The 18,657-nt window shown below is 39.9% G+C and overlaps 1 protein-coding gene and 1 long non-coding RNA gene across 2 annotated transcripts; one reads left to right on the top strand and one right to left on the bottom strand.

Moving 5' to 3' along the window:
• Nucleotides 1–258: 258 nt before the first annotated feature.
• LOC144631606 (uncharacterized) lies at nt 259–5,456 on the bottom strand. The gene is made up of 3 exons (XR_013566775.1): nt 5,419–5,456; nt 2,321–2,392; nt 259–304 (listed from the first exon to the last, which is right to left on the bottom strand). It is a non-coding gene; the product is annotated as an uncharacterized LOC144631606 (long non-coding RNA).
• Nucleotides 5,457–13,617: 8,161 nt separating this feature from the next.
• LOC144632348 (uncharacterized) lies at nt 13,618–15,317 on the top strand. Its single transcript, XM_078490975.1, has 3 exons — nt 13,618–13,687; nt 14,605–14,642; nt 14,889–15,317. Exons 1-3 carry the CDS (start codon nt 13,618–13,620, stop codon nt 15,315–15,317), a joined length of 537 nt encoding a protein of 178 aa, XP_078347101.1.
• The last annotated feature ends 3,340 nt before the right edge of the window (nt 15,318–18,657 follow it).

Raw genomic sequence — 18,657 nt, 5'->3', positions numbered from 1 at the left:
ACTTGCTCAAAGCAGTAGACTCTTTGAGAATTATACCACAAAATAAGACCAATGCTAGCTATTTTAACAACAAGAGCAGCAGGGTAAAGAGCAACTCTTTTCACTGTGGACCAGAAAAACTTTTCCGCTGGTGTTTTGATTTCTGGCATCGCGTATCAATGCAAACAGTGGTAAAAATGCTCACTACGCTGTACATCTTTGACTTGTAAACCATGCTAAAAATTGCCTTGTATGTTAAATACACAAAAGATAATGAATTCTCTCACCTTTTACATCATTACTAATTGATGATCCCTCAAAAAGTCTGCAACAATATAAAACATTATTACTACAAGTTAACAAGTTTGTAAAGTGATAACCAAACAAGGCATCCGCCTGAGTAAAATTTTATCTAACAACAAGGCCTGAAATAAACATGACAAAGCAAATAATCATCAGTTTGGCCACAATTTGAGTGGTAGCATGCTTGAAGGGGTCGTTGCTTGGGCAAGAGAGAAAGAAATCAATGGGGGCGCTTATTTCAGTTCAATACCTGCAGTTCTAAACCTAAAAAATATAGAATCGCCCCCCCCCCCCTCCAACTACCCCAAAACTAGTGGTATCACAACATTAACATCAGTACAACAGAGGTTGAAGGACAAAACTGCATTGAATATACATCACTTCACTGGTTTCACTTTTGCTTCTGCTTCAACAAACAAAATGCAATTGCAAAGAGAGCTGCCAGGAGACTCTGAGTTTTTTAAGTATCTGAAAAAGTTATTATTATTTTCAAAAATGGAGTGCAAACCGGCAAAAAATCAGGGTAATGGTTTTGAATTGAGTTGAGGTTACATGCAAAAATTCAGGCACTTTTGAGCCAAAATATTTAACCCAATATGACACAAACTCGCCTCTTGCACCAGTGCCTTAAATTGCTGTTCACTGCCTGTAGACCAAATTTTGTTTTAGTTTGTTGATAAAATCTTGATTAATAAGTCCTGAAGTTCAGTGTGTGTGAATACAGTGGATGGGATGGTATGTATTCTTTTGTGAATCGGCAGCTACAATTCCTGCAGCTTCTTATAAAGGGGACATGTTTTCAGCTCAGTATATTGCTCTCCTACAGGTGAAATGGAAGGGCAGTCACCTACTTTAAATCTGCATAATTTTTACTTTGAGACATTTAACTCATTTCTCACAGTTTTTCTTGCTGTTGGAGCTCAGAAAAAATACATTCATCTTAATAACCAAGTAGACTGGGAGAATATCAGATTGAGGTCTCGACAGTACCAACAGTGTGCAGTGAGGTTTACACAGAAAAGACCAAGGCCTGATATTCTCCTAATACACTCCTGAGCAAGCTTGGCTAATAAAAGATTTACACTGTATCAACCCTCCAAGTTAAGACCATTTTAGTCGCCATGGCGACTAAAATTTTGGAGCTGGCGACTAAATTGGAACCAAAGTCGCCAGCCTGGCGACTAAAATTGAGAAGAAGAATTGAAAGCCTGAGCTTAATTTAGCGACTAAAATTTTTCACTGGCGACCAAACCTGAGCAGACAGTGGCCAAATGGCCACTAAGGAAAGAAATAAACTTGGAGGGTTGTGTATGGCATGTCCAACAAGGGTTTTTATAGAGTGGAAAGTGGAAAGGATAAATAGGATAGAATTCAGGGTCCCTGGGTGTTTCGGTCAGAAAAGAGTTCCCTAACATAATTTGCTTTACACAACAAAGAAAAGTAAGTGGGTTTTTCATACAAGTCAACTTTTTTTTTCTGCACACAATTTTGTGCAGGATCATTTAGGACAATACCTGGTCCAATACCAAGAAAATACTTTACCAGCAATGGAGCAATCTGATTGGTTTATTTTAGCTGTTGACTCTCTGATTACCTTAGTCATGTAACAATGCACTAAACCTATGCAAGCTATACCATAAAATTCTGGTTATAAGCCCTGGGCTTTTACAACTTTATAAGAGTTTTTGGGTGGGCTTATAAGCGGAATAAAAAAAACCGTTCCGAAATGGGCAACGAGAGTGTTAATCGAAATGCGTTTTTTAGTTAAAAACACACAATAAAGCAACATTTAGCCCTTTTCAGTACTCTCATCCGGCAGACGGGGGCTTATATCCGGGGGGACTTATAATCGGATGTATTTTTTTGTTCCCAGGTATATGGGCCAATAACCGGGGGGGGGGGGGGGGGCTTATAACCGGAATTTTACGGTATGCAAAAAGATTAGAATAAGGTGCATTGCCCAGCTCAGAGCTGGTATTTATTTTCGCTTGTTCACTTACACAGTATGCTACAAAACTACAGTTTATTTGGCACTCACTTTCGTTTTGTGGATCCAATGGTACACACATCTTTGGTTTTGTCTTCTTCCATTCCAAATGCAAACCTACACCTATTAAAATTTACATTTATTCATTAACTATATTTAGCTATGTGAAGCAAAACAATGTGAAAATTAAACGAAAAACACTCACAACGTAATTTAAATCACAGACATTGCATGAAAGATATTACAACCTTACATTTTTGACAAGGCTGACAATGATCAATGTTCTCATGTCACAGTCTATTAAATTTGCAAAAAGGTGTTGCAGTATCGCAATGCCATGTATCATATATCATGTCATCAGTTTTCAGGCCAAAATCATCCTGTCGGGACCTCATGAATTTTTACTTGCTATTACACTCTTGGCCTAGCTCACAGAGAAAAATGTCAAATATATATTTTTTAAGATCTCATCTCAGCCTTCCAAGGGTAAGTTACAAAGGCCTCTGAGATGTATAAGGCCCTACTGGAGCAGACTACTCTATAAGATATTTTTGAGTTAAACATTAAAGGAAACTTTGATAGTCACACCATATACTGAAAAATCTCCTAAAATAACCCAATGAATGCATTAATGGCTTCAATAAATGTCACTCTGAAATAGCAGTTAATGTTTGCTATCAACTGACAAATACCTACCAATGCAAATCTATCTTTACATAAGCCACCTTTTCTGGTTCAGGACTGTACTATGAGAAAAAAAGAAAGAAAATTATAGTTATACATACAGTGTTGCAAAAGTGCAATAATATCATTCTTTAAAAGCATTTACTCTAACATACACCACAAGTAAATTAATTGGGAGTGGTATGTCACATAAGGTTTTTTTCAATCAAAATTTCTGAGGTCCTTTCAGCCAGGATTAAATAATATGTAAGAAAAAGGAAAATTTTCAAATACAATTTAATGGTTCAACACACACAAGGGACTTGTCCAAGTAACAGATTCCCTGTAGGGTAATCCTTGCTGATGCACTGTTAACATTGTCTCATATGACTTTGTGTAGAGAAGGCATCATGCCCAACCCTCAAGTTAAGACCATTTTAGTCACCATGGCGACTAACATTTTAGAGCTGGCAACTAAATTTGAACCAAGGTCCCCAGCCTGGCGACTAAAATTGAGAGGAATGATTGAAAGCATCAGCTTAATTTGGTGACTAAAGTGTTTCACTGGCGACCAAAACTTGAGTAGTTGGTGGCCAAATGGCTACTAAGGAAAAAAATAAACTTGGAGGGTTGATGCCATATATAAATTGACTCCAGATGTTTAAAGAGCTTGTGAAACTGAATAATTGGTGAAATTTTCAGCTCTTTGCATGTAAATCTGAAGGAGATTTAAAATAATAATAATTAATAAGTTAATAATAATAAGTTAATTATTATTAACTAGAATTGATATTTTTATAGCTTGATTGGAAACTTAAGTGCTTATGTTAATGTGGCAAATGTACATGATGATTCGCCTAGAGTTTACAGGTCAGTTTTTTGTCAAGTACTTTGTCCAAGGGATATTGTATTTTAGCAGGGACCAGAGAGTGGAGGGGGGGGGGGAGGCTTTGTCCCCCAAAACTTCCGAATAAATAAAGATTTTTTAAGAGTATAGACTCCAAAGCCCCCCACGGCAAGTCACTAGTCAGCCCACCCAACTGAAAAAATGCTCAGACAGGGCTCGAGATTAACGATAGCCAACTAGCCAAAGGCTACTAGAATTCAGGTTTATTCCTACTAGCCATTTGGCTAGTGAAAAACTCGGAAAAGTCAACTGTTCTTGATAGAAATCAATATACCTGACTAGTGAAAAATTACTTTTGAAAATCTGACATGTCACTAGCCAGTAAACCAGTGAGTTTAAAAGTTAGTCCCAAGACCTGTCAGCAGTCCCTGATTTAGTACCCTTGATGTGAGATGATTGGTAACAAGGGCAGAGTTTGTTAGGGGTTTGACTGGTGTACAAAGGGACAAATTATCACAATATTTAAGTGCACAACTTGAGTTAACTTGTGCGCTCAAATCAAACCAGGAGAAGTCGCAGACATTGTGCAAATACAAAACACCGTAATTATTTTCGAAATGAGAAGGTATATAATATTGAAGGTAAAGGCAAGCTTACATAATTAATAATAATTAAATTGAAGTACATAGCACCAATATCAATATTATATTGGAAAGATTTCCGCACAGCCCCCTACATTAAGTATGTATGCAACTATTTCATACTATTACTATACATAAACAGCAATCATGAAAAGAACGAATCAGTCAGAAATTGTATGCATAATTATGTAGGGGGCTGTGCGGAAATCATGCCATTATATTTAACAAAATAAAAATTATAAATTAAGAAAGGCTTTCTGGATTAAAATTGTCTTGAGAGCTTTCTTAAAATTTGCAACAAATTAGGGTTACTTCTTGTATCAAAAGGCAACGTATTCCAAAGTTATTGAAAACTATACTTCACCTCTCGGCAGCACTACATTTTTGTGTCACAGTTATTAAAATTAAACAAAATATTCATTTTAGATTTCATAAATTTCACAGCCGTCAAATTAGCCGGCACCATCTTTTTTTTTTCAAACCAAGTGCTCCAGTCTCGATACACTTAAGTTTTCATCAATTAAACCAACGGATAAAGATAAAAGGGTTCAACGGTTTTACGAACATGAATGAACACAGTTCGGAGGGCAAGATGGGCGATATTTCATAAGCGCGCCAAAATACAACGTTTTGCCGGCGAATCAGAGTGGAAGCGAATAAATCAGTCGCTATAAACTCCCAAAACCTATAGAATTCGAAAATAAATTCTACATCAGCAGTCAGAAGTCCTTGTTTGAATTCTTTCTCTCGCCCAACAAAAAATTCAAGTCGCACCAGAATCAAATAAAATCGGCTGTTGAGCCAAAACATTCAACTCGATCGATCGAGCAGCGTGCCTTCGACCACGCGCGCCGCTCCGAAACACTCAACCGTTCTTTTGGGAAGGTAAAGTATTCCGGACACATTTTGCTACTGCTAATTCCTTGTACAACATCAAACCGGAACTAAAGTGAAGTAGAAGAAAAGTCAAGCGTAAAAAACAAAGATTCCGCATTTACCTTTCATGGGTACGGATTCCTCGACAGCCAGACATAATTTTTGTTCATTGACAGCGACCACGTGACATGAGTCAAGACCAATAAATATCGAACAGATGACGTAACATATTAATATTGCTGACAGAAGGATAACAATGATATTACACAGTCACGGTGACCTTGTGCGGGGGTACAACGACTGTAACGTAGGTGTATTACAAAAGGGAAAGGAAAACTGTTATTTAGGGGTTTTATGCCGCATATGTTGAAAATGTTTTTTGTATTATTTAATGCATCTTTTATTGTTCAAAATTAACAAAAATATTCCGCCCTTTTCTTGTCCTCTCTGAATCCTGTTCAACGATTACATGTACCTCCACTTGAATTAAAATGGCCGGACATAAATTTTTATTTTCATCGCGAGGAAATGGTCAATTTTGCTACCTTCGCCTCACGAGGCACATTTTATACAAAAGCGACACTCATTGCTTTATCGCGGTTATGAAATATATCATACAATTAACAGTGAATGAAATCCGATGGCTCCTGAACAAACGTTTTTTATTTCCAACTGACAGGTGCATGATTTGCATTTGAATTACTTATCACTTTGACTTGGCAACCGGCTAAAGGAAGGAACAGTGAAATAATTAAAATGATCCGTTTAATTCACCGGGCCATTGGAAGTATTTTAACTGGTCTTAACTCAGGATGTTTCACTAGCTCTTGGTAATGCTTCTTTGTTAATTTCCAGATTCTTGACTTGAAGTCTCAGTCGACACGGTGGAAGCCGGCATGAACAACCCGGTGAAGTTATCTGTTCATTGCCTTTGTTGTTCCAGTGCCTTACGCTTTTCATTCAAACGCATCCGATCGATGGAATCGGTATCTTTAAAAATGTCCAGTACGGTTTAGAAAGTTTGATGATGACTACAGAAAAATTTACTTGGATGATTAGGCAAGGCTCACTTTCTCCCTGGTCCGATCGATCAAGACTTTACTAACGACACCGATGCGGCCAGCAAGCGTTATCAATTTTATATAACCAGGCTTAATCGTTTTCTTACCTTTGGTGTTCGAAGTTAATCAACTTGTGTTCCTTTGCTTTCCTTTATCTAGCAAATACCACAATCGAGAATAACAATCCCTACACCTGTGTGACTGACTGTTTCCAAAATTACTACCAATTGTAGTACTGTGCGCTAAGCCCGACAGTCAGTGCGCGAGTCCTGTGTATAACTACCTGTTAATATCAGCCGCGTATTTTGTAAAAATAGGATTCCATGTGGTTTAAATCAAAACAATTGATCTTTGTTGTAGCAGCTCAATTGTGTTTGTATACCCGCTTGAAAGAATAGCGGAAAGATCGATGTTTGTATCGCCTTTGTGTCAATTGTAAAAGAACCAATGTCATTCGCGAGCGCTCTTAATAATGCATGCACACAAGTAATTATAACAATAGATGGTATTACATACAACAGATAAAAAAAGGACATCGTAATCGTGCTTTAAGCTTTTGGTCGAGTGTTGAAGGACAAAGGTAAGGACATGGTGAGAAAATGCCGGAAAAGACTCTGCCCCTGCAGAGAGGTTAATCTTTCAGGAGTGTAAGTCAGTTAATAATATAACTATTTAAAATAATATAACTATGCAGTTGAAAAGTGTCAGAATAAATCTCTTTGAAAAAAGAAAAAACGCGATTTTTACTGCTAAACACGTTTGGTTTATTTCTAAGCAATCAAAAACGGAGAAGCAACAACGCGGATACACAAACCGCGAAATTAAGCCACTGTAGCGGCCAATTTTTGGTAACCTGAGATCTCCCTTGAGAAAAGCGATGGATGGTTTCAAAGGCGCCGCTTACTAAAAATTCTTGGCATTCTGGAGGTGTAAATTTGAGTCAATAAACAATTGCTATTCCTGTTTCGCTTTTTAACATCGTTTAACATGATTTTATTCAATTTCAAAAACAAGATATATCCTCCTGCAATTTATATTTAAGTAGGCGCATTAGGTGTGTCATTTAGTTTTATAATTGAAACTGGAAACAAGTACGTAGATGATATGAAGGAGGTAATCACATAATTTGCATATTTAATTAATTTTTTTTGACCACTAATGCTGTCGTTGCGTTGGAAACTAACGCTTGCGTGCTTTTGATCCCAATTTATATTAAGCCTTTTCATTTTGCCGACGTTGATTAAGAAGCTTAACCATAAAAAGCTCAAAATCTGTTTTTTTTAACGCAATAATGGTTGCCAAGCGACTTAAGCTCCCCCCTTTGTAGAAGGACAAAGCACGCAGAAAGCCGCGACGCTATTCGATTAAATGATTCCTTTGACAAGACCGAAAGAAGTCAGCAGCCCTTTAAAACACGGCATAGTGGCTTATTCAGGTCAGCGATGCAGGCATTGTTTTCCTGGTCACCCTTGACATTTTCCAGTACAATTACAATTTTACGACATAACAGCTCATGACAATGGCCTTGCTTGACGTCTCGACCTCCGCAAGGTTATGTGAAAACATTCACATTCCGACCAACCAACCATTAGAGACATTTGTCTAAATTACCTCTCTTGGTAGTTGCTGAACAATACTAAACAATTGGTTTCTTATTCCAGTGACGTGTTACGTTTAATACCCAGTGCTGATTCCCTCATGTGTTGTCAGTTTAGCTCAACATCACGATACCTTAGGTCAAAGAACAGGATTCCTAATATTTATTTCAACATACATAAGTTCTAATGTGGTCGAAAGTCAGTGGTAGATTCCCCTCAAACTCCCCGACTTCCTACAAGATTCCATTTCCACGCACGATTGAGAACTTTAAGACCGTTCGCTTTAGGGTCAGTTCTCTTTTGTGCTTTTGCTTTGGACGCTGTTTTCGAAGATCCCATTTCTTGTTGAGCGAGTTCGACATTGTTCATTGTTCTACATAATCATGAACTTACTTGTACAAGCTCTAAATCCAGTATGCCGGAGATAGATAACAAGAGATTTCTTAAAGAGTTTGATGGAGGGATGACTGCAAACAGCTCGAAAGTCTTACATCTGCTTTCAATTCGGTTAAAATGTTGAATGCTGGGTTGCAGCTGACGTCACGGTGGCCATGCTGGTGAACAAGAACAAAGCGTTTTCCTCCGCTGGTAACTAAACTCTTTTATCATGCAAATTTTTGTTGAACTGACGCAGCGACTGCTCACGCTTAGCAATGATGTGCTACGAGATCCTGACCACATGGCGTACAAGCCCTCGCCTCATCCAGCTTCCAGTTATGTACGTTTATAGAAGTTGGCAAGAGGCCACACGCTGTGCATGGAGGCATACTGATCTTTAGGAATTACAAGGACCAATGTTCTGACCACTACCAAACCAGCTGCCATCAACTGCCTTCCAAGAAGTACACACACTCTTCTGAAGCTGGTCCACTGCCTCCGAAACCAGCCTTTGTCACTGTTCACCATGTTCTAGTCTACCCTGCTCATTCGTCTTAGACCACCACATGCTCTTTCTTCAGCTAAACTCCTTACGACCCTTGCTGGATAGCACCAAAATGGTTTTTGTGTTACAACTTGCCCTCGGCCTTCCTTGTAGTCTCTATCACTGCCTATGCCTTACCAGGTTGTAGATCAGGTCTCACAGACTTAACCATAGGATCACTCGAGTCTCTCACTAACATGTTTGACCGGGCATTTGTGACCTTCCACTGCTCGACGAGAAACCTTGTTGGGACTTGGAGCCTAACTGCACAAATTTGTAAGGGGCCACGCTTGTCAAGGTCCTTGGTTCACCCTGGCACCTCCTGAGGAAGCTTCCACTGAAACACTCCATTGCCTCAACCCTAGCCATAGTCTTAGCTGGTCTGGGAAGCAAGCCAAAGTTGAAGGCTTCCTAGGAAGCCCACACCTGTCTATTGCTCTGAGGTACTCTTTCATTTGCTTCTGAATGGTATCTCCTCGAAGTCTGTCGATCAGTGGAAGAGAATACTAGTGTTTCCAATCTCTAAAGTTTGGGCTGGCATACACAACCTGCATTGAAATGTTGGGCAGACCATGAATCTGGACGTGGGGCAACTACATGCGTTGTAAACTGTTCTGTATGTAGAACTGGTGTGGGTTGTCCACACAAACTACTTAAGTACACTAAAATGTTGAAGTACATCCAGGACGAAGCTGCTTATGTTGTGTGGTCAATCTGGTACATAGTTACTTTCAGCGTTTTATTAGCCTTTGACAAACACAGATGCCAAAGTCTAGCTGCAAGTGAACGGCGACAGCAAACTTCCTCTGTCGGTTTCTGTAAATTGAACCTCACTCTTCGTGTCTAGATTTAGTCTGCAATGTCACATTTGATCCCACTCGCAGATAAATACATGACGGACATCTCCCTCGAAACCGAAGTTGACTTGTTTGCGCATATTTCGTGACCGTACATGGTGTTACCTCTATTAGTTCGATCCATTTGACACCCGAATGCTCCACCAATGTAAGTAGCATAAGGCGAGAGCAACAAGCTACTTCTTTTCGACGAAATTTCACTAGCGGAGTGAGACGCAATTAATGAGAATCTGTTCTGATTGACTGCGATGCAGGGTCCAATCTGGCCCTCCAGATTGGGGGTTTGACATAGGGCCAATCACCCTACACAGTAAAATAGAAGTCTGATTATGGAAACCATATCAGAATGAGAAATATCCACTCAAGCTGCAGGCAGGCAACATACAACACACCCAACGATGATTGCCTTTCTTGGAATCCTGAAACTGCAAGTATATGACGGGTTATGGAGAAGGCCGAGAGAAATCCAGAAGCCCGATCACGTTGTCAACCTCCAACACAAAACACAACTCTTGGAGTTGGCTGCTGGATTATTAGAACGTTGTTCCAGGTGGGTAAAACAGCCAATGTAGTGTGTGGGTTCAAAAAGCATAGAATGGACATACCGGACTGAGTGAAATGAGGAAATGAAGAAGAACACCAGAGAGGAGTGGGTCTAGTCCCGAAAAAAGAAGCAAGAATAGTACTAAGGAGATAAAAAGCGTTCTCTGGTAAAAATGTTTTAAAAATTATTAGCTTTCGACAGCCAGACTGCTGTCTTCGACGGATAAAAATGAAGTGATAAAATGGCCTAAAAATTTAAATATGACTAGCGAATCGCATAAATTAAAAAGTTCAAAGTATGTGTAAAAGAATGTTAAACGGAATGCTAAAAGTGTATAAATTACTGTTTGTTTAAAAGAATGTTATATTGTCCTGGCAGAGGGCACGAATTGTTGTCGGCCTCGGCCGTTTTTGCCGTGTGCCACGATTCAAGTGTCTTTCTAATGCGATTGTTTCCCTTGTCAATTATCTCCGCGTTTTCAAAGTCGATGGCGTGATCAAGAGTCCAGGCATGTTTTGCTACATTGGAGCCTTTAGCGCATTGGAAACGCTATGTTGACGACAGTTTTTGTGTCATCAAGAAGAATGCTGTTGCTTCCTTCCATGATTCTCTGAACTCTATCGACCCGCATATTTCCTTCACCATTGAGCACGAATCTAATGGCCAGTTGTCATTCCTCGACACTCTTATTTCTCGTGACATTAAAAAGCTCAACATTGATATCTACCGGAAGCCCACACACACGGATAGATACCTTGACTTTCGCTCACATCATGACAGAGAGCACAAAATCAGCACTGCAGCGACACTCTTGCATAGAGCTCTAAAACTACCAAACTCGGAATCTGGAAAAGCCCGTGAAATTGATCGCATTAGCATCGCGTTACAATCTAATGGCTACCCACCAAAAGTCACAGCTGATATCATAAGAAAGAAATCTTCGAACCCCCCAACACCTTCACCTGAAGAACTGGTTGGGATGTTCTTCAGTTGGGCTGATCCAATGAATAATCAGAGTTTCGCGGTCCTCCCTTACATCAAAGGCATTACCGAACCTCTTACAAGAATTCTCAAAAGTCACGATATCCGAGTAACCAACAAGCCAATCAAGACACTACAACAAGAGTTCCCTGTTCCCAAGTTTCGACCTCGGGTCGTCGACCAGTGCAATGTTGTTTACAAAATCCCTTGTCCGTCTTGTCCCTGGAGTTACATCGGCGAGACAAAAAGATCGTTTAGCACACGGCGAAAAGAACATATCAGGAATACTAAACAATGCGCTAAAGGCTCCAATGTAGCAAAACATGCCTGGACTCTTGATCACGCCATCGACTTTGAAAACGCGGAGATAATTGACAAGGGAAACAATCGCATTAGAAAGACACTTGAATCGTGGCACACGGCAAAAACGGCCGAGGCCGACAACAATTCGTGCCCTCTGCCAGGACAATATAACATTCTTTTAAACAAACAGTAATTTATACACTTTTAGCATTCCGTTTAACATTCTTTTACACATACTTTGAACTTTTTAATTTATGCGATTCGCTAGTCATATTTAAATTTTTAGGCCATTTTATCACTTCATTTTTATCCGTCGAAGACAGCAGTCTGGCTGTCGAAAGCTAATAATTTTTAAAACATTTTTACCAGAGAACGCTTTTTATCTTCTTACAATGAATCCTGGTATCGGATCTTCAATATTTTTAAGAATAGTACTGCTAAGATGGAACCCGGTCAGTGACAGGATTATGAGTGCTAGATTCAATTCACGATATGCATGGCTCACAGTAACTCAGATCTACCAATCAACTAATGATGCAAAGGATGAACAGCTGCAAAAAGAAGTGAAAAAAAAAACACCCAGGCACGACATGCTGATCATCATGTGGTGCGCCAATGCCAAAGTAGGCGAAGACAACAAAGGATGGAAAAGAGCCATAAGAAGTCAAGGAATAGGAACGAAGGGAGAGAATGTTGAGAGGCTGGCAGAATTCTGCGCACTAAACGACCTTGTCATCGGCGGAACATTGTTTAAGCACAGAGGTATTTACAGGTTAACCTGGAACCCACCAAATGGCCGCGATCGTAACCAGATTGCCGTCCACATCATAGTCAATGGAAGGTTCAGGAGGTCTCTGCTCGACACCTGAACGATGAGATGGGCGGATGCCAGCAGTGACCATCATTCTGTATTGGCAAGAGTGAAGATGAAATTGTGCAGAGCTAAGAGGGAGAGGCGGGGAAGGAGGAAACGATATGACACAATGAAACTCAGGGACCAGCAAGTCAAAAAGCAGTTTTGTATTAAAGTCCGAAACAGATTCGAAGCACTGGCCAACAACGAGGACGACAGTTATAAAGATTATAGTATTGAGTTTGGCTGGTAGCAGTTCAAGAACGTATATAATGAGGGTGCAGAGGCTGTTCTCGGAAAAAGTAGAAGGATCAAGCCTAACTGGATTAGTGCCTAAACAAACAGAAGATTGGACGAAAAAAGTGCAGACCATAGAGCAACTTGGGCGGGTCAAGTCTAATCAGAAAGAGCAGAAGAGGGAAGAACACAAAAAAGGAAGTAAAAGCGAGTGCACGGGCGGACAAGAGGAGAATGCTCGACAACTTTGCAGAAGCAGCAGAAAATGAAGCTTAGGGCAACAACATAGGTGACCTCTACTGGCTGACTTAGCAGATTGTCCAGACAAAGAGAAACAAAATGACAGCCATCCGCGACAAGTGTGGGAAGTTGCTAATAAGCAAAGAGGAAATCCTTGAAAAGTGGAAGGAGCATTTTTACGACGTGCTTAACGTAGACTCTACAAGTACTGACGTGCCAAGCAACATCGGCCCTGTTGCTGCACAGCAACTACCAGCAATAACAACATCAAAAATATCGGAAGCTGAGATAGCAGATGTCAAATCACACTAACGAACAGGAAGAGCCCAGAAATGGACTTATGCTTAAGTGCACGCATGACACCACAATCAAGAAGCTCCATAGGCTCTTCACCAAAATCGTGGCGGAGCAGAAGGTCCCATCAGATTGGAGAAAATCGCTCATTGTGAAAATCCCGAAGAATGAAGAATTTGAACATCTGTTACAATTACCGTGGTGTATCTTTCCTATCATTGCCATCGAAGATCTTCTGTAGAATCCTTATTGACAAAATTTAGCCCAAGGTCCTACATTGGCAGTCACTGGCCAGAGCTCATAACAAACAAAGAACTATAGACAACAACTGAGCAGGAAAGGATCAACATCCAGATAAGAAGGCGAAAGTGGGGTTGGATTAGGCACACCCTCGGGAAAACTAACTGCAATGTCACCAAGCAGGCACTGAGATGGAACCCACAGGGGAAAAGGAGCCGAGGTCGTCCCAGGAACAGCTGGAGGAGGACGGTAGACGACAAGGTGAGCAAACAGGCTACACCTGGTGGCAGCTTGAAAGGATAGCCCAGAACAGACCACGATGGCGAGCAACAATTTTCACGGAACTATGCTCCACTGTGAGTTGAAGGGATTAAGTAATAGTAGATGAGAAGCTGCGTAAACGCTAGGCTGGATTCAGACGGAAAGTGGAACAATGGAAGGGATATCCACACTCAAAAACATCTTTGAGTGCATGGTGAATGGAATGGCAAGCCCCAATTGGCGTGAACTACGTTGACCTCAGAAAAGCCTTTGATAGCGTCATGAGTAAGCATGAATAGATTGTGCCGGTAAATTCAGGAAAAGTTGCTTCACAATATACCCAAAAGTTGCTCTAAAGTTGCTCAAATATAAAAAAGTTGCCACCAAAATTTAGAAAAGTTGCTTGCTCTCTAGAGAGAATTTTGCGTTTTCTAGAAATTGAACCGCTTGTAGGTTTACTAAGAGTTGTCCCAGCGTCTATGACTCGCACTTCAAATACCAAGATGGCCGGCGGCTGGTTCTCTGTTGCAGCGAGTAACCGCTGGATTTAAGCGCCCGTTAGATAGAAAGCCGCTGTCCAGATTTCGTGGGCGTAAAGCAAGTGTTATTTTACTGTCATTTTATTTTATATCCTTAGTTTTAATAAAATCAGTTTAGATAAAACCAGTTTTCATAAAATCCTTCGAAATGAAACGACCTTTTATGGTTTGGATCGGTTTTATATCAGTTTGTTGCTCAAAAGTTGCCAAGGAAGGCAAAAGTTGCCTTTGGTTGCTGGTACTACAAAAAGTTGCCCAAAACGCTAAAAGTTGCTAAAAAGTTGCCGAGCACAATCTATTTATTCCTAGTCATGAGAGAAAAGTTATAGTCCGTTATGCAGGAATACGTTATTCCTAATTTCTAATCAACATCATTAGAAATCTGCACGATCAGAGCTCAAGCTGCGTCCTTGAAGGTGAGAAGTGGTGTGAGGCAGGGCTGTGTCATGTCTGGCTTCATCTTCATGATCATGACTGATTAGGTCAAGAGAAATACGCTTGGTAAAAGAAGAGGGCTGCGTTGGAACCTCACCACCGTTCTAGAAGATCTGTACTACGCATATTTTATATAGCACTCTTAGCAAGTTGACATAGCGACATGAAGGAAAAGACATCCCGCCTCACGATACGGCTGAAATTGTTAGACTTAACATCAACCCCAGAAAACCAAGACCATGCGCCTGAATTGCAAGAAGAGCGATGCCATCACTGTTGAAGGTAACAAACTGGAAGACGTCGAAGCATTCCCATACCTTGGTGCGATGCTAGACAAGCATGGTGGAACGGAGGCAGACATCAAGCGAAGACTGGCCGTTGAAAGAAATGCTTTTGCTACCCTGCAGCCCCTATGGAAGTCATCAAAGTACCTCTCTAAGACCAAGCTGCGCATTTTTAATACCAATGCAGTGGCCGTTCTATTGTATGGGGCAGAGGCGTGGAGAACTACCACTGCAGATATAAACGAACTGGATACCTTTCAAAGGAAATGCATGAGAACTATACTTTATGTCGTTTGGCCAAATCAAATATCAAACGAGGGATTGTATCATTGGAGCAACACAAAGCCATTATCTGTAAAGATAAAGATATAAAGATGAAGATGGATCGGGCACTTCCTACGAAGAGGTGGCAATAACATTGTCAGAACTGCACTGAACTGGGCACCATAAGGGAAAAGAAGTCGAGGCAGACCGCGAATTACCTGGAGGAAAAGCGTGGAGAGGGAGCGAAAAAAAAATGGGTTGGAATTCTTAGCCAGGTGCAACAACAGCTGCAAAAGATCGAGAAGTGCCTTCCGGTGCGCAAAGAGGTTAACTTACTCACTCACTCAACCTCTCCATCCCGAGACAAAAGGCCGCAATAATACTTCGCTACCCAACCCTGGCCAGAGCTTTGGCTTGCGCTTCGCCCCATGTTAGACAAATATCCTCCAGCTCTTTCATCACAGTCCTTCGTCAGATGTTTTGGCTGCCTCCTTTTCCTCCTTCCAATTGATGTTCACCTCATGGCAACTTTGGTATCCTGTCATTGGGCATCCTTAGGATATGACCAAGCCATCACAGCCTGCGATCCTTGAAGCACGTAAGTACTCTAGATCTCTCAAACAATGAAAAACGTTATTAGAATATCTGGCTTGTAGTAGCAAAGCGTGGGCATGAACGTTTCAATACCTGCTCTTCCTATCATTGCGAACCATCTGATACGAAGGTGACATCGGCATCATTGGTAAAATTCAACAGTTTTATCAGGACGTATAATTAAGTAATTTGTGGTATTGTAAGTAATGTTAGTATTGTAAGAAAATTGTTCTTCTCAATAAAAAAGGTCGTACAATTGAATTTACCTTATTCAATGTTTTAAGTTACTACGCGGCATATAAGACAACCAAATTCTGAACTTTTTTGGCGAACGTCAAAATCTCTGCGGTAGTGAGGAATCCCGCGTTTCGTGTGTGAGAATATGCTGCCATTCTTTTTATCAATGTGGCTAGGTAACAGTCCGTCCTTTAGATAGCGCTCGAAAAGTTGCGATCAACACCTTAAAATAACTCTGTCACCGTAAGACAAACGAAAAGTCTCTTATCTACCTTCTTATGATGACGCAAACATTTAGGGTCATTTAGCAAGTTTAAAAAAAATGAATTGGCATTGGATCTATCAAGTCAAGGTGCGTATGGAATAATAGCGACCTTTAAATTGGAGTACGAGTGCGAGATTGAGTAGCAGTACGACATTTCAAACCTGCTGTATATGCTTTCGATTACCACGTTGTTTTGCCAATAGTCCTATTCTACTGGTCAAAAACAGGGAAGAGCGAGGGCTCTGGTAACTTAACTGAATTGAAAGTCCTACCCGTACTCGATCTCCTACTCGTACTGGTATCTAAAGGTCGCTATTTTTTAAGAGGTAAAATCCAATGAAGATTGTCAACTGGGTTAAAAAGGAACGGATGTTGGCTTTATCCGGATCCAGATCAATCTTATTTCACAGCAAGAATAAGCAAGGTAGTCATCAGTCACCTGGGAAACTATAACCGGTGTTCTCGCCTTATGTTCACATCACCCAAACAACAACAGGACAAAAGGTGACGAAAACCAGCAGCGTTCGCAGGTTGCCTTTAAATCGTTATCCTTATCTATTTGGTAGAAGCGTTGGTTAATGACGCAGCGAATAGCGTGGTGGTTACGTAATGCGTTGGTTTACCCCCGGGAGAGTCGCGGTTGCCATCCAATTTTTCCTGGCAAATTTTACAATATTACAATTCCATTGTAATTTGAAATGTCCGCAGTCGAAATTCTGTGATATGGAAATTTATTTTTAAGGTAGTCTTGGTGTAATTCTGGCTCAAAACGTGCTTGTTTAAATTTGTCTTAGACGTGCGACGTGCCCTTCGAAACTTCATTCGACACTTCGCCTTTACAATTAGGCTATCGTCTTTGACGTCTGTTAGCAAGTCACTACACATAATAAAACTGATGTTTAAAATCCTTGACTGAATAAAGATCACCCCTTACCGTCGTTGGTCTTTGTGCTTTCCCGGGGTGCTTACCACTTGTGTATTTTTTCTACCCACTGCGTACCACAGTGAATCAAAGGTCGAAGGCTAATCATAACACGTAACAAGGCGTTCGGACCCGTAAAGCTCTTTGTTTTGGTTTGCTCATCAGAAAAAATTGACCAGCCAGATGTAGGTTTTATTTTTCATCTGAAAACCTTTCGAATTGATTTCTTAAATCACTGTAATAAACATCATACCACCAACGCCGAGTTATCGATTTCATTACAAATACTACAAATCTAACAAATTTTTCTGTTTACCAGATTGCTTTCAAATTTTCAGAAAATTGCGAATTTTATAATTTCCATATTTTACATTCTGGACACCATTTAGTGATAAAAAAGTTAGCATTTCCAAACCTGGCCTACAGATTTTTCGAAAGAAATTTGAATTAACACATCTGCAGATTTTAAAAAATCAACGTTTCTATCGCTTTCAGTTAGAGAAGCCTGTCGATATAAAGCATGATAATATAACAATACCTTTTTGGGTTGCCTGCTCCAGTGAATAACCCGTACTGAGTCATTAACATGCATAATAAGTGATTTCAATTCTTATGTTGTTGTTGATATAACAAGGACGAATCACTTTGGAAAAAAAATTAGGTGTTTTTGAAATGCAAATTTCTTCATTCAGACAACTGACATTACCGAATGCAAATTTTAAGGAAAAGATTATTAGAATATCGTTAACGTATTTTTTTGTTAAAAAAAATTCAGCAAAGAAGGTGTAGACATTTTGATGTCTTCTAATATGGTGTTTTTATGTTTGGCATTGGGATATATTTCGTTTTGTGATCTAAAATTAGTTCAGCTAAATATTGCAACAAGTAATTTTAATTGTCTTACTACTATAATTTTTAATTTAAAAAGTATGACACCTTTTTAAATGTCTTTTTTTGTATTCCATAAATTTTCCGTCCCAGTGAATTGATATCCTCTTTGGTCTTCAGTATCTAGGATAAATTCGTGAAGCCATTTCAAAACAAAAACTTGTAGATGAGTAATTTTTAATTGGTTCTTTTTATGTTATCTCTCTATTTTCTCACTTTCTAGAAGGGGTGTTTGACGTTGTTAATAATCTTTGTGGCTCGGTTTTCATCAAAGGATCTGTTTTAACACGTTCTTAAAATTAATTTTTTTCTTCCAAGTTGTTTTAACACCTTCAAAGTTAATTTATGGACAAGGGACAACTTTGGTTCGTGGTCAATGTTGACTTCATTCCTCGCTTCACGTTTTCAGTTTTACTTTTTGCTAATATTCCTCTTATTTAAAACACTCGTGTCATTTGACTGCACCAGCCACTTATAACGAGAAACGCAAAATTTTTCACAGTGTGACGCCTTTTTTGTGATCGTCGACCGGAGAGCCTGTT

The sequence above is a fragment of the Oculina patagonica genome, chromosome 12 (genome assembly GCF_052425735.1).
Source record: "Oculina patagonica isolate OP01 chromosome 12, crgOcupat, whole genome shotgun sequence".
NCBI classification, from domain to species: Eukaryota; Metazoa; Cnidaria; class Anthozoa; order Scleractinia; family Oculinidae; genus Oculina; species Oculina patagonica.
The sequence above is the reverse complement of the archived record's forward strand: the minus strand, read 5'-3'. Positions and strand labels throughout refer to the sequence as shown.